This window comes from Peromyscus californicus, unplaced genomic scaffold (genome assembly GCF_007827085.1).
Source record: "Peromyscus californicus insignis strain IS unplaced genomic scaffold, ASM782708v3 Scaffold_11__1_contigs__length_118956290, whole genome shotgun sequence".
NCBI lineage: Eukaryota > Metazoa > Chordata > Mammalia > Rodentia > Cricetidae > Peromyscus > Peromyscus californicus.
In genome coordinates, this window is record NW_026294402.1 from 4,610,483 (window position 1) to 4,630,955 (window position 20,473).

Here is a 20,473-nt window from a genome sequence, read left to right on the forward strand (position 1 = left end):
TTCCACATATTACAAATTTTTAAAAAAAATCCTTGTAAGATACAGAATACAATGAAGTGTCCAGAACTGCTTTGTCAGTGAGAGACTTGGGAGAGTAGTGATTTGATTCCAACAAATAAAACAAGTTTTCTTGTGGATTCAGCATGGGGTGGGGACGGGGGGGGGGGGGGGGGGGGGAGATCCTCTAAAAGATAAAAGCCATATGTTCCTCCTGCCAATAAAGGACGCAATACTTCCTCATTGTTGCTAACAGGAAATACCACATGCATTCTAAAAAGAAGGAAAGCCTGCAAATGAGTCACCTCTTTCCACATTCAGGGCTAAGAAGTCATATAAATTTCTCCAGCTCCTGTCATAAGACATCAAAGCAACTGGTTGGTCTGAGAACAATCGCCTTTTGATGACAGCTATGCAACTCACCCTGTTCTGGACTGTGTGTCTGCTGCCCGGCCACCTAGCTCTGCCACTGTCCCGGGAGGCTGCCGATGTGAGCGCGCTGCAGTGGGAACAGGCTCAGGTACCTGGTCCTCTCACTTGGGGTTCTTTGGCCTCACCATCTGCACGCCCAGTGTGTTTCTGAATGATCTGTCCTTCGTTGTTAGTGTGGCAGTGAATATTCGTTTGTAAAGTTCCTGGTTAGAAAAGCAGAGCATGCTTTCTGTGAGGAGCCATGCAAGCTGGCTTCCAGGGCCTTCCTGAACTCTGACTGAGTGCCAGCTCCTTTATCTGCTATCTAGGAGGACTTGAGAATGTCATTTCATTTCTGACCTTAAATTTTCCAATTCAGAAACTGGAGAAGTATAATAATGATGCCAGCAAGTGGAGCTAGTATAAGACATTTAATATAGTACTTGAAATACAATTTATGTTCAGGAAATAGAAGTGTTATTATTATTATTTATTGCAACTTGAAATTCTTTTCATGAACTGGACTGGACTGTACCGCTAAAGACGAGGCCTCCCAGGGAAGAGACTTACAGTCAGAAAGCACCAGTAGAGGGTGTGGCTTTCTTACATACACACTAGAAGTTAGAACACCGTCTGTGTTCTACCCACAGGACTAGTCTACCAGAAAATAACAGATGACAGAAACTCACATGTGTGCAGTGCTTACAGACCATGAATAACTCCATATACAGCATGCCATTGATCACTCAAGGTCTCCTTGATTCATATTCTTGCTGCCAATAGAGACAGGAATCAGGATAAGCTTCTCTAGCTCAGAAATCATGTTTCTTCATGCATATTGCTGAATAAGTATAATAATTAATAAGTATAAAATGTCATTTGGTAAAATTGGGTAACGACTGATAAGCTCCAAGCATAAGAAAAATAGAACTGTACTTCACGTTCAGTTTGACTTTTTAAAAGACTCAATTGATAAACTAGATTCAACCACATGAAGTCACCATTATTTAACTGGTTTTTACCTTACCAAATAGCATTTTTAGGAGTTTTAAGCCAGTTTTGGGGGTTTTGTTTGTTTGTTTGCTTGCTTGCTTGCTTAGCACACATATTGTCTAAGAGAAGGGGGATCACTATGTATTTGAGGCCAGCCTGAGCTACACAGTGAGTTCCAGAATAGCCTGTACTACAGAGCAAGAGTCTATGTCCAATCAGAAGCAGAGGTGGAGAAAAGAATGCAAACGCGTCTTCCAGAGAGCATCTTCATGAGGTCCCCGCTTGGGGGGGGGGGGGGGGGGATACAATGTTAGTTATTTGTTTCAGAGAATTTGTTCATGACCATTCTGAGTGAACAATAAGAATTTGTTGTATTGAATGAAACCCCATCACTGGCAACAGGTAAGGAGGGCAGGATGTTGGCCAGTTTACTTTGGTAAAATGCATAGTCGTGGGAGGTTTTCAGGTAGATATCCACCTCCAGTTACTCCAATACTGGCAGCCAATCACTCCGCAGATGGTAAGCCATTCAGCAATCCTCCTGCGGCGCATTGCCTGAGCCTGTAGCTCTCCTAAGGACACTTCTTCGGAAATGGGTCGCAAACCCCTGGGGCAGTCTCTGCCAGCTGCTTCACTCTCTGAGCCATGTGTCTTTATATAAAACAGAGGCAACAGTTCCATCCCTGCTTTACTGGGTGGTTATAAGCTTTCATTGAAATAAGCGTGGAGTAAATGCGTGCCTGGCCCTAGGAAGGGTGTCCAGTGCCTTTGAGAACTGCCAGTGTTGTCCCTTGCCTCTTCACATTCTGACTGAAGGTCTCCACTGCATCCCCAGACGCCTGGACACTTTCAGACATCCAGATGTGCACGGGAAGGTCTTGAAGGGAGCTGTTTTATTCCACCCCTCCTAACGGGTGTGCCAACAGCAGAAAGGACTGAGGATAGAGAGAGAAAGGGGAATGAGGACTGCAGAAAAGGAGATTCCAGACCAGGTCTGCCACTAACTCAGCTTGTGAACCTGAGCAAAGCATTCAGATGCTGTTAGCTGGGCTTTCTTCCTGGATGATTAAATCAGACTAAACTAACAATCACCTGATTTCTTCTTCCCTACTGAAGTGTAAATAGCCAGATCACAGCAGTCCTTACCTGGATAATGGACCTCAGATCTCCCCACAGGGTCTATGATGCCCAAGAGTCTTTCTATATGCTCTCTCTCTCTCTCTCTCTCTCTCTCTCTCTCTCTCTCTCTCTCTCTCTCTCTCTCTCTGTGTGTGTGTGTGTGTGTGTGTGTGTGTGTGTGTGTGTGTGTGTGTGTGTGTGTAGGCTAGAGGTTGATAGTGAAAGTCTTTAGTGATCTTCCTGTTTCTTCCTCCCTGGCACCGAAAGTATAGAAGCGCCCAGTTTTTCACATGGTCTGGGGATCAAACTCAGGCCCTCAAGTTTTTGAGGCAAGCTCTTCTCTGACTGAACCTTTTCCAGGCATTTGTGTGCTTCCTGAAGACACGCTGACTCTTCTACTGCTCTAAGCATAAGTTCACGGTTTAAGAAGTGGGTGGTGTGTTTGTCCTCTACGCATGAGAACACACTGCTCCTAAGGGATTCCCCTCTTCATCTTATGCAGCAGCAGGCCAGTATTTTGTCAAATATCCCATTTCCCCTCACCAGCAAATATATACTCTACTCCATAACTATTTAACAATTCTGTCTTCAAATAACTATTCAAATCAACGGGTAAAAGAGATGCAGATTTCCACATAAAAGATGACTTTCTCTCTGTCTACCAGGATTATCTCAGGAAATTTTACCTTCATGACTCTAAAACAAAGGAGGCCAACAGCCTAGTGGTCAAACTCAAGGAAATGCAGAAGTTCTTTGGCCTGCCCATGACTGGAAAGTTATCCCCCCAGATCGTGGAAATAATGCAGAAACCGAGATGCGGAGTGCCAGATGTTGCAAAATATTCCCTAATGCCAGACAGTCCAAAATGGCATTCCAGAGAAGTCACCTACAGGTGAGGTTCACTTTGGCTCATTCTGAGGGAGGCAATGAAACCTTTTCCTGGGAACTAAACACTGTTTTCTTGTGTGTTGTCAGAATCATGTCCTATACTTCAGACTTACCACAGCGCAAGGTGGATCAAATCGTGGCGAAAGCTCTCAGAATGTGGAGCAAGCAGATCCCACTGACGTTCAGAAGGGTTAGGTGGGGGACTGCAGACATCATGATTGACTTTGCAAAAGGAGGTAAGGATGGCTCCTGCAGGCTAATCCTGTGTCTGTTTCACCTGATTGATATTTATATCAGTGCTCTCCTTTCAAGATTTAAACCCTTTCATGAGCACTAGAGAGGACTCTTATTGGTGAAAGGTATGTTTAACATAGGAGAGGCCTTGGTTTCAATTCTCAGCATCACACACTGCTTTAAGATCATGACTCCAGTGAGCCTTCAACATATGGTGGTCACCAGTGCTGAGCAGTGGATTTAATGACAGACAGGTGCCTGGACCAAATCCACAGCTCATCCTGTGTGTGTGAAATTGGTTCTTGGTAGCTGGGCGGTGGTGGTGCACGCCTTTAATCCCAGCACATGAGAGGCAGAGGCAGGTGGATCTCTGTGAGTTCGAGGCCAGCCTGGTCTACAGAGTGAGTTCCAGGAAAGGTGCAAAGCTACACAGAGAAACTCTGTCTCGAAAAAACAAAAAAACAAAAAAAAGGAAAGAAAGAAAAGAAAGAAAGAAAGAAGTTGGCTCTTGGTGCCAGGAGGTCAACTGGACCAACTTCTCTCTCCAACCTTCATAATCGTATGATCTGGAGAAATGAGGTAACCAGAAAAAAATTAACAGACATCACTGCACTGTCTTGCAGATCACGGAGACAGCCTCCCGTTTGACGGGCCGGGAAACACGCTAGCTCATGCCTTTGCGCCTGGGCCAGGCCTAGGAGGGGACGCTCACTTTGACAAGGACGAATACTGGACTGACGGCGATGGCCTGGGTAGAGGACCCTGTGCCTCTTCTACTTCATATCTTTTTAGAAACCCAGACTTACACCTGCTTTAAACTTGATCATGCTTTAATTATAACAATTAGAGTTACCTTAAGTGCCAACTACTGTATTATATGCTTTAAATGTTTTATCTCATTTAATATCTTCTTTTTTTAAATTTGTATGTGTGATGTATGTGGAAACCCACATGGTAGGAGAGTACTGATTCTCACAAGTTGTCCTCTGACCTCCATACATGTGCTGTGGCACAAGCGTGCACACACACACACACACACTCACACACACACACTAAATAAAAATAAATAAATAAATACATAAATAAAATAATTTAAAAAATGAACCAGAAGAGGGCCTTGACCCTAAACTAGTCACAAACCTAAAGGGTAAACTGAGGGCAGTCACAGCAGTTAGCTGCACCTTCCTGACCCAAGGCTAACAAGAGCTGAAAGATAAATTCATGATAACAATACAGTTAGCTATCTCAGAGTCTGGAGTCACACAGAACAGCTTCTAAGTGACTACAAAATTAAAACCAACAGTAATAATGTGCAGTGGGTTCATTATTCCTTCCTTGGTAGTCCAAGGAGGTGGGCAGAGTTTCCACACCCAAGGCTCCCAAGACACACTTGTCAGGCCTTCCCCATAAAAGCTTCAACACACAAAGATTTGAAGGTTCTGCATCTTTGACATTTCCCCCCACCATGCCTTCCAGAAAAGCATATTATTCTTTCCCTGAATTATGGTTTCCTTAGTAAATGGCCACAGCCTTTTTTCTGCTCTTCTTTTGGCTCCTGATCTGGGAGGTAGGTTTGGGGCAGGTGTTCTTAACCTCAGGTGACTTCACTGAAGGACCGAGGCTCTTACTATTATTCTGATTTGAATGTGAAATGTCCCTGTGAGTATTTGAACACTTGGTCCCCAGTAGGTGGCACTGTTTAGGAAAGTTCTAGAATCTTTAGGAGGTGGCACTTGCTGGGGGAAGCATGTCACTGAGGGCAAGCTTTGATGCTTATAGCACCCCTCCTCAGGTTCTCTCTCTCTCTCTCTCTCTCTCTCTCTCTCTCTCTTTCTCTCTCTCTCTCTCTGGGTGTGTGTGTGTGTGTGTGTGTGTGTGTGTGGTGTTGCTCTCCTTCCTATGTGTAGATGAAACCTGAGCTGCAGATTCCTTTCCCTGTCACCTGCTGTTTCCATGACTTCTCTGACATTGTGGACTCTTTCCCTCTGGGACCAGAAGCCAAAATAAACTGTCTTCCTTAAGTTGGTTTTGGACACGGTGTTTTATCACAGCAACAGAAAAGTCAGTGGTGCATTCTCCTTCTAGCCTGCCTCACTTTTGAAGGAGTGGAAACAAGCAACTAAAGATGGCTGGGGGGATGGCTACTGTTCTTCGTTAGGATGTGATATAGTACAGGTCTTTATACAGTTATTTTACTATTTAACATGCACTTCCCTGACTACAGGGGTGAACTTCCTGCATGCTGCCACCCATGAATTTGGCCACTCTCTGGGTCTGGGCCACTCCTCTGACCCCAGTGCTGTGATGTATCCTACCTATGGAAATGGCAACCCAGAAGACTTCGGACTCACAGAGGATGACATTAAAGGCATTCAGACGTTATATGGTAAGAGTTACTATGGCTTTTGAGAAGAGAATGTCAGATACGAAAGAAAGATCTCAGGAAATGGGTAATGGCCTGGAGATCCACAGTGGGATTTAAACCTGAAAACCTGTGTAGTCGGCCAGTGCACTGGGAAGCTGGCCTGTGTGAGGCCCTGAGTTTATTCCTCAACACTTCAAACAAATAGAAATCAAGGCCTTCTGAGGTGAAGCAACAGCCTTACATTCCTGAAGAGGATGTTCTATACTATACGCATGATGAGATACTCATTTTATTTTTAGTTGATTTTTACAAATTTGTGTGCGTGTGTGTGTGTGTGTGTGTGTGTGTGTGTAAGCTCACAAAATACAATACATGTGTAGAAGTCAGAGGAGAATTTGCAAGAGTCATTTCTCTTCTGCTATATGGGTCCAAAGGATAAAACTTGTTCATCCGGCTAGGCATATGAGCCCTTATTCACTAAGCCATCTCACCACAGCTGACATTTCACACTTCAAGCTTTGGAAGTCCACTATGGGATGGAAATGTTATTATCCTTCCTTGCTGAGCTCGGATGCATAAGAGAGCCCCCACCCCAAACACCATTCATAACTGCCCACTGCCAAGGAGCTGCCCTACATGGTCAAAAGTGACTGAAGTCTCCCAGGTTTTATAAACATGGAGGGAAAACAGTCGCCCACAGATAGCAACAGCTATGATAGGAACCACCGCCATGAAGCCTCTGAAGTTGTGTGTCCCAGCCTCTCCTTTGTTTGATCAAATTCCAAAATCAAGTGTATCAAAAAGCAAAAGTCAGTCAGCATTTGATCAATGAAGCTCATTAGAAATAGGGTTTGGGAGACAGATGAGAGGTGTGGTAAAAAAAAAACCCATGTCCCTAGATAAAGATGAGAAGAAGATTCAAGGAGAAGGGACTTGTGCAGAGGTATGTGGCTTCCGGGTGACAAGTTAGCTCTCCTGACTTCAGGTGTTGTTATGTATTTCTGCATCTTCAACTTCTCAAAGGGACACAAGAATCTGGAATTGCATACACATGAAAACCTACTTCACATGTAAAGGAAGAATGAGAATACACTGTGAAAAGATCAGAGTCTTTGAATGATCAAAAGAGAGAGCTGTACTCGGGGAAAATTATTTCTACAGGGAAAGAAATGGATGCAAGCATCTGCCAAACCTAGAATTCACTGCAGGTCAACATTTCCCAAACTGTGTTCCTAGGACAACACTTTACAAAGGAGGTTACCACAGCAGCGTAATGTTACTAGTACAGCCAGCTGTGCTTGAGTGCTGAGCACCTGCTCATGCAAGTCTTTCTAAATGATAGTGGTTTTTGAGACATGTTCTGTCTGTGTTGCCCTTGCTGTCCTGGACTTGCTCTTTAGACCATGAATACACACACACACACACACACACACACACACACACACACACACACACACACACACACACACACAGAGCTGTTCTGCTGTGTGGCCTTGAATGACCATTCCCTCCCCCTTCCTCACACTCATGCATGCACAGTTCTCCCTGTGAAGTAGAAAACAGAAATATATTTAGTTTTGCTGATACAGATTATGCCCCCATCATGCACTCTAAAGAGGTGCATCTTCTTTTCAATTTCACTTAGAGGCTTTTCTCAATGCTCTAAAACTAAGAAATACCAGCACAGTCATTAGAAGTGTATTATAGAGGTGAAGCCACAATCCACACTATAGTACATAGTATATAAAGTATATGAAGTGATCCCACTGCCTCTGCCTCTCTGTTGCTAGAATTAGAAGCGTGTGTCCACACACCTCATCCAGCTAACGCAGATGGCTTTTTGGTTTTTGTTTGTTTTGTTTTGTTTGAGCTGGGAATTGAACCTGGGACATTGTCTGTGTTTGTACAGATGTAGAATTTTTCTATGTGATTTATGACACATCTTAATGTTCTTATTTTCTTCCTTAACAGGAAAGAGGGATGATTTGTGGACGATGTAGACACTTCAAAGATGTAGACACTAACTGTGCATTCATTGGGTTCGCTATTGCGTTCCCAATAAGAACGAGCAAATGCCCTTCCTGAACTATCGGGGACTTGAGGGTCCAGACCCCCCTCAATAGTCCCGTCCCAGGGTCCGGGAAGAATCTACAACCAGCTGATAATTAATCTTTGATGAAAAGAAAGGAATCTATGTACACGAAACTCCTTAGTCCATACACTTTATTATTCTGTGTCAGTTCTCTCTCTACAAGCTTCTGTTATCTTTTAGCTCCTTTCTTGCCTGATTTCTCTCTATATTCATCTACTGCTCCCTCTAAGTTCTATCTTCATTCTCTTGTCTTAATTCTGCCTCATCTAGGTTCTTTTCATCTCATTCTTACCCAGCTAGTACTTCCCCATCTGGCTCTTCCTCATCTTCCATCTCATCTACACACTCTCTCTGGTCAAAATCCTCCTTATCCCTCTCTGTTCTCCTTCTCTAAGTTCTCCACGTTCCCCCAAGTCTCTCTGGAATCCAGTTATAAATCCAAGCAATAGCAATCCCCTAGTCAAGCAAGGTCACCAGGCTTGAATTCTATGGGGTCATAAAGGTAGGTAAGAATTTTCCTCAGGCAGTGACCACCAGGCTTTATTTTACAATCCAAAATGGGAGTGGTAAAAGAGGAGGTCACCTGAGTGCTAATGATGGGTTAGTATATCAAAAAGGGGATCTGTGTGCTCAGTCTACATTCCTAGAAGTGGTTAGGTAAGAAGTTAGGGGGTCTACTAGTAAGGTTCTATAACAAAAGAGAGTCTCACCCTAAATTGCACAAGAAATAAAGCTATCCACCTGACCTAGGAGACAGGTGTAGTTTCATTCAGCCTTGGATGCTTGATAGGCATTTTAGATAAATACACTGTTAGGAGTTCTTGGAAGCACTCAAGAAAATCATTTTAGGAACCAGCTAATATATATGCAAAAGCTAAAATATCACCAAGATTTCTTAAGCCATGGCTTGACCTTTGGAGAAGTCCTTGACTTTTCCACGTAGTAGCTTTTGTGGTAGTGGCTGAATTCCATTGTGTTGTCCTGTGGCCTGCAGCACTGAGCTGCGTGTGGCACTTGCTCCATTGTTCTGGGACATTTGCATGTCCCTCTGAGGGTCTCCTTTACTGGGTAGTTCTGACTAGTCTCGGGTGACATGAAGTTGATAGACATCAATAAATGTTACATGCACAAATAACCCCATTGCTATTCTGTGGTGAAATTACTCCTACTTGAGAAAATTTTTTCAGTGACAAAGGAAGAGAAATCAAAGACAAGGTCAAAAACTAATTCAGCCATATTTTTTGAGGTTCTTCAGGTACACCTTCACCAAATGGAGCAGGGGGGCATGCCACCTCTCCATTAGTCCTTGGTATAGCCAAGCTATGACACTTCCTTATCCTTTTGGCTTAAGCCCTCTCTGAGTCTGCTGTGAAGCCACGTTCTTCCCATGGGATGCCTGAGCTCCTGAGGACTTACAGCTTCATGGTTACTACCAGCTCTAAGTTCCTGCCACCATATCTCCCCTCTTCCTGCCCTCTGCCAATCCAAATGTTAGAATCACCTTCTTTTTTTCCAACCTACAACCCATAAAAAGAGCAAGTAGTGGTGGGGAACAGAGTGGAGACAGGAGGATGGCCGGGACTTGTTGATTGCTACCCTAGCTCAGACTCAGTGAAAGACTCAGTCATAAGACAGAAGTTGGAGAGTGATAGAGTAGGACACTGAATATCCTCCTCTGGCCTCTGTGAATGCACACCAGTACATACACCACACACACACACACACACACACACACACACACACACACACACACATACACATACACACACACAGCTGTTCTGCTGTGTGGCCTTGAATGACCATACCCACCCCCTTCCTCACACTCATGCATGCACAATTCTCCCTGTGAAGTAGAAAACAGAAATACATTTAGTTTTGCTAATACAGATTATGCCCCCATCATGCACTCTAAAGAGGTGCATCTTCTTTTCAATTTCACTTAGAGGCTTTTCTCAATGCTCTAAAACTAAGAAATACCAACACAGGCATTAGAAATGTATTATAGAGGTGAAGCCACAATCCACACTAACGTACACACAGACCAGAGATCAAAGACACTTAAATAGAACAGAGGAGCACATCTGTAATGGGAAACGGAAAGTTACAAGCTGGTGAACTCAAGTTCCTGATTCTGTAGACAACAAGGCAGCCCATAGGATTCACCATAAGCAAATGCAGTCATGCACCAAGCATTTTTTTTTTTTTTTTTTTTTTTTTTGCTGGCTTAACACTTGCATTCCATCTTAAACAAGAGGAGGCCGGACCTCTCTTGCAGCTGGCGTGGCTACCTATTCTTTCCTTATCCAGTCTTCCCTCCACACCTCCAAATGCCAGGATGCTGTGTTGTCCAAGCTGAGAGGGGAATGAAGGGCTGGAGTGACCTACAAGGCAGTCCTTCCCCACACTAGAGGGATGAAATCTGACTCTGGGACTCTGAAGACACCACCCACTGGGTCCTGCTTGGCCAGGCTCCCTGAAGTTGTCTGTGTCCTGCCCTCCCCATCATGTAGATGGGGGCTTCTCATTCTCATGCCCGGCTAATGCCTTCCAATCAGTTGGTCCTTTCTCTTAGCTTTGGTTTGAAACCCCACCCCCACCCACACAGTCGCTTGACTTGAAGCAAGTTACATCCCTTATTTCGGTCTTAACAATGAAATCACCCTTGACTGAGCATAGAGAAGCTTCAGTGAAAATGGCATAAAGGCCACTTGTAAATAGAACATTCCTTAGTAAACAAAGACCTGGGTTCTGTTTTAATTGTGATGAAAGGCACATTCACATTATAGCTTATATGTTAACTATAAAGTACACAGTTTAGTACTACTGGATATGTTTATATTGTTAAGTAAAATAATATTTTTGAGACAGGGTTTCTGTATCTCAGGCTAGCCCAGAACTCTCTATGTAACCAAGAATGACTTTTAACTTCTGCTCCTCCTGCACCCACCTCCCCAGTGATGAACAGGTGTGTGCCACCATGCCTGGTTCATAGAGTGCTGGTGCTAGAACTCAGAGACTTTTGTATGCTAGGTAAACATCCTGATAACTGAGCCCCAGCCCCAGAAGAAACAAGCTTCCCAGCCTCAGCACTGTGGGCATTTTTCTAAAGATTTAAATATTTTTATTTTGTGTATATGAGTGGTTTGCCTGCATGTATAAACATCAGATCCCAGAAAACTGAACTGAAGGTATAGACGGTTACGAGCCACCATGTGGGTACTAAGAACCAAACCCCAGTCCTCTGTGAGAGCAACTGTGCTCTTAACCTCTGAGCCCTCTCTCCAGCCCTCTGCGGGCATCTCTGACTGTGTGTTGTGGTTTGTTTAGCAGTAATCTCTGACTTCTCCTAATGCCACTAGAGCATCCTCAGTTCTGGCAGTCAGACATGCTCTGACATTGCCCAATGTCTCCTAAAGGGAGAAGTAACCTCCCACTTAAGAGCCACTGATTCTTAAATCACTGAAAGAAACCACCAAAAACCATTAAAGAATATTGATTCTTTTTTTTTTTTTTTTTTTTTTTTTTGGTTTTTCGAGACAGGGTTTCTCTGTGTAGCTTTGCGCCTTTCCTGGAACTCACTTGGTAGTCCAGGCTGGCCTCGAACTCACAGAGATCCGCCTGGCTCTGCCTCCCGAGTGCTGGGATTAAAGGCGTGCGCCACCACCGCCCGGCAGAATATTGATTCTTAATGCCTTATATGTTGTGTCTCCTGCACCCTTCTTTTCATCCGGGGCTGTGCTGGCTAATTTTATGGCAACTTGACACAGGCTAGAGAGTCATCTGGAAAAGAGGAACCTCAATTGAGAAAATGCCTCCATAAGATGGGGCTGTAGGCGTTTTCTTAATCCGTGGTTGATGGGGAGGACCCAGCCCATTGTAGGTGAAGCCATCCCTGGGTTGGTGGTCCTGGGTTCTATAAGAAAGCTGGCTGAGCAAGCCATGATGAGCAAGCCAGTAAGCAGCACCCCTCCATGGCCTCTGCATCAGCTCCTGCCTCCAGGTTCCTGCCCTGTGTGAGTTCCTGTCCTCACTGCTTTTGATGGTGACCTGCTTGTATGGAAGTGTGAGTGAAATAAACCCTTTTCCTCCCCAAGTTGCTTTTGGTCATGGTGTTTCATCACAGCAATAGTAACCCTAAGACAAGAACCCTACCCGTCACTAATCCTATACCATCCCACTGAAAGGAAAACCAGTATACAATTAAGGTAACACTGTCCACTTTTGAAACTCACTTGAGAAATATATCACATTTTAGGGAATGAAGCAACCTGTACTCCAGCACCAAGATATTGTGTTTGCATGAATGTCACAAGACTTGTTTTTTCTAAGTGTGTGTGTGTGTGTGTGTGTGTGTGTGTGTATGTGTGTGTGTTCCACTCCTCTTTCTCCTCCTCATCCTCTGTTGCTGCCACTACTTCTTCAAGTCAGCAGACTGTGATCTGAGAAGAGTTCTGAGAATCTGGTATTATAATGCACACACCCCTGGAGGAATTGTTGCTGGAACACTTGGGAAGCTGAGGTGCTCGGTTCACTTGACCCACAGAAGGGTGGAAAAGAGAGAAAGAGGAAGAAGAGGGAGGCTGGGAGCTGAGAGAAAGGAAAAGGTCTTAGCGCACACTCTGCCCTCCCTCAGACATCCCTCTTCACAGTGACGAAGGAATAAACTGGAAAGGGAAGAAGCCTGCAATAGACAAGGGATCAAAGGAATTTCTGGAAGACCTCAGGCAACCGTTAGCGAGGCTTGAAACACTAAGGCTGACGGTAGGGCGGCTGCTGAGGTACAAGTCCGCAGAAGCCTTGCGATCCAGGCCAAGTTTCAAGGCAGAAGGCAACATGGAAAGCGCGGGCTGACAATAACTGACCTGAGCTCCAAGAATAGAGTGAGCTATCCACCGTCACGGCTGATGGCCTCAGTCCAGTCCCTAAAACACACACAGTAGGGGAGAGAAGCACCTCATGCAAGAGTCCTGCTCACAGCCACCAGGAACTCCGGGGACCCGATGCCCTGTTTGGTCTCCACAGGAAATGCACACATGTGCGCATACTGCCACACAGAGACACACACATGAGGTAATTAATTACAAACAAACTCCATCTTTTAAAAAAGAGAAAAATAATTCCTCCCTTAGTAGATGACATCTCAACTCACTCGAGCATGCTGAGCAGAACACCAGACACAGCACAGACGAGACTGAACTTGGCACGGTGAACTAACTGTTTTAAATGTCAGTTCTCCAGAAAAGCCAATTGCCTGTCAGTCTTTTAAGGGCAAAAATAAGTAACTCACTTTTGGGTCATCAGCCCTTTCTTCTCATGTCTTTCTTCTCTGAGAAGTGACCTTCCGTAGACCTTGGTGACCAAGTATGTCCTATCCTACCTCCTGCTATAGTTACTTAAAAAAGGGAACAGACACCTGCCCCAGGCATAGACAGCCAGGCACCTTCAGGAGAATACAAATTTTTACTCATGTATTCGATGTGTATTGTTTTCTATGCTCCAGCACTGTTTTAACCTTGAGGGTGTGATTCCCAAACAAAGAAATCTCGTGTGCACATGGACCGAAAAAACTTACCACAAACAGTGAAGTGACAGTCCTAGAGAGAGTAAATGGACTGAATCACTGTGCATCACATCAATGGATGTGGGAACAGGAACTCAGAGCTAAGGTTTTTTGGTGACGAGTTTCTACTGGGAAGATCCATGAGGTGTGGCTGCTGAGGACCTGTAACATGAATCTTAAATGGTCTTATTAATAAAAAACAAACCAGGAGTCAAATATTGGGGTGAATTCTAAACAATCAGAGAAGCAGAACAAGCCACAGCTAACCTCACCTCTCCAACTTCTCAGCCAATCCTGTTTCCTCAAACTGGAAGCCTCTGAATCCTCATCTGAATGGATCTCAGCTAAATTGTTCAAAAGCCTAAAAGCTTAAAAGCCTCTAGTTCCTGGTCCTCGTGCTTTATATACCTTTCTGCTTCCTGCCATCATTTCCTGGGATTAAAGGCATGTGTCACCATGCCTGGCTGTTTCCAGTGTGGCCTTGAACTCACAGAGATCCGGATGGATCTCTGCCTCCCAAGTGTTAGGATCAAAGGCATGTGTGCCACCATTTTCTGGCCTCTATGTCTAATCTAGTGGCTGTTCTGTTCTCTGACCCTCAGATAAGTTTTATTAGGGTACACATTTTATTGAGGACACAATATCACCACAAAGACCCCAGAAGTATTGGGATTTTCTCTCCCCAAAGTCATCTTGCTCAGTGTCTTTTGAATATGATGTGTCTCTCCAATAAATTCCCTTTTGGCTACTCTAGGACATGATTTCTCCTGTAAAAGACAAGGCCACACTGGGCAAGGTTCTCTGGAGCAACAGAACCAGTAAGGGCTGGGTAGTTCAACAGTGGCCATCTGCACACTTGGGAGCCTCTGAAGCTGGATGTCTCTGCTGCCCTAGTCTGGTGCCGGAGGCTTGATGGAGTGCTATTGATGCGTCGTCTAAGTTAAGGCTGAAGACACTGGCGTGTGCTGTCAGCCAGGGATGGCAGTGGCCAAAGCGATGGGCACACTCACTCAGGGAGAGGCTGTGAGGGTGGCTAGGCACATTCAGCTCTTTCCTCGGAACGCATTGCATCTGAGTGACTCACTGGAAGATGCCACCCCTTTGAGGCTGGGTCTGCCCACATGTTAACCCTCTCTAGACATGGCCAGAGGTGCGTTTCCTAAGTGATTCCTCCAGGTTTGGCGCTGACATCTTCATCCCCTCGTTAGCTTCCTCTACCATTCTTGTCTTGAATCCTTCCAGAAAAATAGAGCCCAAAAATATAGAACAAGGACCAGATCAAGCGGTTGGTGCGATGCACGGTGAGTCCATTGCTCTCTCTGTGCCCAGTGTGGTGCTAACCATGGCTGCCCTTATGGTACTGTTATTATGCAAAAGTAACATATGGAACAGAGAGAAAACAATTGTGCCTTAACTTCTGTTTGAATACCGCCCATGCTCTACCCTTTAAGGAAGACCTGGGATTCCCCAGTTTTCTCTGATTTGAATCACCCTTTTTTATTTTGTTACTTGTTTTGTGTTATTTTTTTGAGACAGGGTCTTGATATGTATTCCAGACTGACCTCAGACTCATTAGGCAGCCTATGCTGCCTCCTGCCTCCATGCTGAAGTTTCAGATTTGCACCATCATGCCCTGCTTAACTTCCCCTGCCTCCCCAGTGCTAAGGGTTGAATCCAGGGCCTGAAGCATTCTAGTCAAGCACATTACCATTGAGCCCCAATGCCTATCCTTTGTTATAATTCCTTCACTTCATAAAGTAGAACTTATGATCCTTTCATTTCCAAAATTTGATGACCAATTATTAATCATAAAATATGGTCCAGCAGGTATAAGAACCTGGTACCGAGTCTTCCAACCTGAGTGTGATCCCCAGGACCTTTTTGGTAAAAGGAGAGAACTGACAGAAAGCTGCCCTTTGACCACCACAGGCACACTATGGCACGTGCACACATACACACACACACACACACACACACACACACACACACACACACACTGCAATACAAATTTTGGAGAGATTTGGGGGAAAACATCTCAGAAAAGAGAAAAACAGAGTGAGCAGGAAGTCCTGGGATCAGGCTCAGGCAGGCCATCAGGCTGGCAACACCGTCTTGCTGGCCCTCCGCCAAGATCTTGCACATGTCTAATCCTATCTTGGTGTCCAGGTTAGAAGACCAGAACTGACTCCAGAAGTGTCCAGCTTTCTATTATTGTATAAAAATGACCCTCAAGGGTGGCTCTTGAGGACAACTGTGTATTATGTCCCAAGATTCTGAGGTTTGGGAGCTCAGGCCCATGGGTGATCCTGCTGTTCAGTAAAGCAGATGACTTGGTTCGGAAGATTCGTGAACTTCAGTCACATGTCTGCTGTGCTAGTACGGAGACCGCAAAGCTAGGCTCAGCTGGGACTGTCAACCGCAGTGCCTATGTGTGGCATCTCTGACGTGCAAGCCTTTTTTAAATTTTATTTATTTATTTATTTGTTTGTTTGTTTATGTGCATGTTTGGCCTGAAAGTTGGTTTATGCACCACATGTGTTCCTGATATCCATGGAAGTAGAGGGCATCAGATCACATGGAACTGGAGTTAGAAATGATTATGAACCAAGCATGTGAGTGTTAGGAATTGAACCTAGGTTCTCTGCAAGTGCAACTGGTGTTCTGATCGTAAACCGACTCTCCAGCCCCAGCATCCAGGACTTAATTTTAATATCTCTTTGGATGTGCCTTTGCCTTCATACATCACCACTCCTGCTATACTCTGATGGTAAAAGAAACAGACACATCCAGAATTAAAGGGAGGTGGTCCACATTCCCCATTTTGAAGAGGGAAAAGCCAAGGAATTCACAGTGATGCTCTAAACAGCCACACGGGGTCACCCTCACAAAACAAAAAACACTTGCCACTTAAACAAGAGGCCTGTTCTAAGCCAAGAGGCGACTTCTAACCAAAGCATACTGGTCACAGCAAACCTGCAGGGCAGACCCCACCGCGCACTCCAGTTTGTACCCTACCTTGTCATTGTGACCCAGCTGTCAGTGCCCAAAAAGGACAGGTGCTGACTCTGATGCCCCATAAGACTCTAGGCCACAACCCTCACGAAGGGAGACAGCGCGGTCTTGGTGGTGGTACATTTTTTATTTTTCTACAAGTGCAGAAGGCTGTCATGGGACATGTCCCCTGGCCACAGAGTTGCTGATCATTCCGAGCTTGTGAAACAGCAACTCTTCCGGGTATCCGCAAGTACAGTGAGAAAGGAGAATGGCACTCTGGCCTGACCTCCATCTAAGGGTCAGCAGTGATTGGCTGGTGCCTTCTGAAACTTCAACTGGTGAGGAAGAGACATGGAGTTATGGGCTGGTGTTGTGTAGGACTATTCTCCCAGCCAAACTGCCACCACCTTCAGGAGTTCAGGTGTGCCTCCTCTAAAGCGACCATCACAGCCCGGCTGACACTCACAATTCCCTTATAGAAAGAGGATACAGAAAGGATCATGGCACCCTCACCTGAGTGTCCAGCCTCCCCTCCCAGCCTCCCCTCCCAGCCTCCCCTCCCAGCCAGTGGTGTACAGTTCTGACCTGATTGCACATGGCCTCAGGGAGGAACTAAATTAAATAGGAGAGGAAGCACTAAGGGAGGGAGGGGCTACGTCTACCTCAGTGTTGGGGAGTCATCATCTGTACTGGGTGAGACCTTCCACAAGAGCTGCTTTTAGGCCACCCATGCTCCTGCCTGTACCCCCTCTTGTGCTCTGTAAGGTTCCCCAGGGTGAACTTTGGTGGAATCTCACCTCAGCTTGTTGGCCCTCAGGAGGAGAAGCAGACATGTTTACATCCCCCACAGGGAAAGAATCAGCAACAGCTAGGAATATAGTTTGATGGTAAAGTATTTGCCTGCACTATGAGGCCATGGGTTTGATTCCCAGCACAAAAGGGGGTTAATAAAAGGTAGATGGGGATAATTTAAATTAAGAAAAGCTAGCTAGCAACAACCCAGGCTAAGGCTGGGCATTCATGAGTAAGAATAAGCCTCCGTGTGTGATTTATTTGGGAGCTGGATGGCAGGCCCCCCAAAAGAGTAGAAAAATCAACCAACAACAGCAACAAGATTCTAACCTAAAGAAGAAGTGAAATGTCTTAGAAAATGTACCAGAGAATTCACAGAATCAGAAGAGCAGAAAAGCGGGCAAAGAATCTGAGGTCCCAAGGGGACCTGGTAACAGAACCGCAGCCAGGCCGCAGTGCAGAGAGGCAGCGTGGGTGTCCATGTGGGCGGCACTACCCTGTAAGGAATTCTTCCGAACTGTCCCCATATACCACGTACTGGGCCTACGCCCAGAGTCCTGCACAGGAGAATTTTATGTCTGGGTTGGGATCACACATGACCCAGGGAGATGACTCGGTGTACAAAAGCACATGCCTGTCCTGTAACCCTGACGACCTGAGTCCCCGCCCTGGAATCTACATCAGAAGCCAGACTAGTGGTGCATGTCTGTAATCCCAGCCCTTCTATGGCAAGACTTGAGGCGTAAACAGAAGGAATGTTAGTCAAGTATGGAAAGGTGTCCTCTGACCTCCATGTGCATGTCCCCTCTCACACATACATCATACACACAAGATAATAAACACATGCAAAAATAATAAATATCTTAAAAAGAGATCAAATTTGTCACCTTCTTATCCTCTCGGGACAGCTTAGGCTGCACATAGCACTAAACTCTAACATATACTGTAATTTTACACACACACACACATCCCATAGTAACATTAAATTTAAAAATTAGGCTCAGTAAGACATTAACAGGTTGAGGGCGGCTCCAGAGACAAACTGGCTGCTACCCTGTCTAGGGCCCTGGATTTGGTCCCCAGCATCATTTTTTAAAGCAGAAGTTTGGGCTGGAGAGATAGCTTGGCAGTTGTAAGCACATATAGCTCTTATACAGAAGCAAGTTGGATCCCAAGTACCCACGTCAGGGTGCACAATTGCCTATAACTCCAACTCCAAGGGGATCCGATTCTTCTGGTATCCGTGGATTTCTGCACTCATGCACATATACAGAGAGACACGCTCATATACATCATTAAAAATAAATAATCTTTTTAAAAAGAACAGTAAGTTTTAAAGTAGAATGACTATAACAAAATGTTGTAATAGAAGTTATTTAACTTAGACATTCTTCCTTTCCAGAATTTTCCATTTAATATTTTTAGACCACATTTAACCACAGGAAAGTAAAACCACAGAGAATAGATTTTGTCCATTATCTTCCCTTTCAGAGGGTCAGAAGCTTCTGGTCCCTCTCCCACATCCACAGAGGGAGGCAGGGGACTGCCTTCTACCAAACTCACTCAAGATAAGATCCATTCAAACCTTCCCGATGTTGTAGTTAGAGCTGCATTGACTTTGGAGGGAGGTCCAGAGAGGCAACTCAGCAAGCAAAGGTGTTTACCGCCAAAACCGACCGCCTGAGTTCGATCCCTGGAACTGACGCAGTGTAGAAGGAGAAAGGCAACTCCCAAATGTTCTTCACCCACCTCTGCACATGTGCCATGGTGTGTAGCACACATATACACAACAAATTTTAAGTAGATAGTAAATTAAAGGAGAATGGTTATGGGTTTTGGCTTTTTTATATTGGTTTATTTGTTTGTTTCACTTATATGTATCATATATGTATGTCACATGTACACAGGTGCCCACAGAGGCCAGAAGGGCATCAGGTCCCACTGGAGCTGGAGTCACAGTGGTTGTGAGACACTGCATGTCTACACTGGGAACAGAGTAAGTTCTACTTCCTCAATGATAAAGGAAACATCTATTATTACCTACCAACTTTCTCTCTGTGCCCTTTGGTAGTTTCAGAATGTCCGTGATGATCTGGGGGGTTTCTACACTACACCTTCACCATCTTGCAGCTTTAGGTTGTTCTTTTGGGTAGCATCTTTGGGCTTTGTGATTGTTTCTCTCTCTCTTCTCTCTCTCTCTCTCTCTCTCTCTCTCTCTCTCTCTCTCTCTCTCTCTCTCTCTCTCTCTCTCTCTCTTCCCCAGAAATTTTATGTAATCTACCATCCTTTGTTGACATTCTAGACATTATATAAGCATTAGAAACCAAATGAATCTCTTTGTGACCCAGGCTTGTGATAGGAACCATCAATTATTTGTTTTTCTGGCCCTTTCAATCTCTAGCTGCCATTTGTCCTTTCTTGATTATCTCTTTTTTTTTTTTTTTTTTTTTTTTTTTTTTTTTTTTTTTTTTTTTTGGTTTTTCGAGACAGGGTTTCTCTGTGTAGCTTTGTGCCTTTCCTGGATCTCGCTCTGTAGACCAGGCTGACCTCGAACTCACAGAGATCCGCCTGGCTCTGCCTCCCGAGTGCTGGGATTAAAGGCGTGCGCCACCACCGCCCGGCTGATTATCTCTTAATCTACTCTTACCCCTGTGAAATAGGGAGCAAATGTACCAAGTTCCGCATTCTAAGATTGAAAAGACGGCCCAAGAGCAAAGAAGCCAAGCTCTGAGGACCCTCTGACTCCAGTGGCCCCTGCCATTTGGCAAAGCTCCTTCTCAAGTCCCGGATTGAGAAACCAAGCACACAGATCTAAAGACCAAGTGAGGGTCTGGATGGTAAACGTGGGCTTGTGACCACCACTAGTCACATCCGGCCTCAGGACTTCCAAGACTCCAGAGCTCATCCCCTGTGGATGGCTCCCAGGTACCTCTGTCTTGACTGGAGACTCTCAGGTCCCCTCACCACACCTGGAACAGTATGAAGGACACAACAGAAGCCAAAGACCGAGAGACTAGCCCCAGCGGGA

The 20,473-nt window shown here is 45.1% G+C and overlaps 1 protein-coding gene across 1 annotated transcript; it reads left to right on the forward strand.

The window, feature by feature from the left end:
• The first annotated feature begins 346 nt into the window (after nt 1–346).
• On the forward strand, nt 347–9,186 carry Mmp7 (matrix metallopeptidase 7). The gene is made up of 6 exons (XM_052726792.1): nt 347–517; nt 3,186–3,412; nt 3,496–3,644; nt 4,266–4,394; nt 5,867–6,028; nt 7,979–9,186. The coding sequence occupies exons 1-6, from the start codon at nt 401–403 to the stop codon at nt 8,005–8,007; spliced, it is 813 nt and encodes a 270-aa protein (XP_052582752.1). The 5' UTR covers nt 347–400; the 3' UTR covers nt 8,008–9,186.
• Nucleotides 9,187–20,473: the final 11,287 nt, after the last annotated feature.

Bases quoted from the DNA above. Each gene is read 5' to 3' on its own strand.
- Mmp7 (XM_052726792.1), top strand. From the start codon at position 401: ATGACAGCTATGCAACTCACCCTGTTCTGGACTGTGTGTCTGCTGCCC. The intron at 3,413-3,495 runs GTGAGGTTCACT...GTGTGTTGTCAG, and splicing joins TCCAGAGAAGTCACCTACAG to AATCATGTCCTATACTTCAG. The intron at 3,645-4,265 runs GTAAGGATGGCT...ACTGTCTTGCAG, and splicing joins GATTGACTTTGCAAAAGGAG to ATCACGGAGACAGCCTCCCG.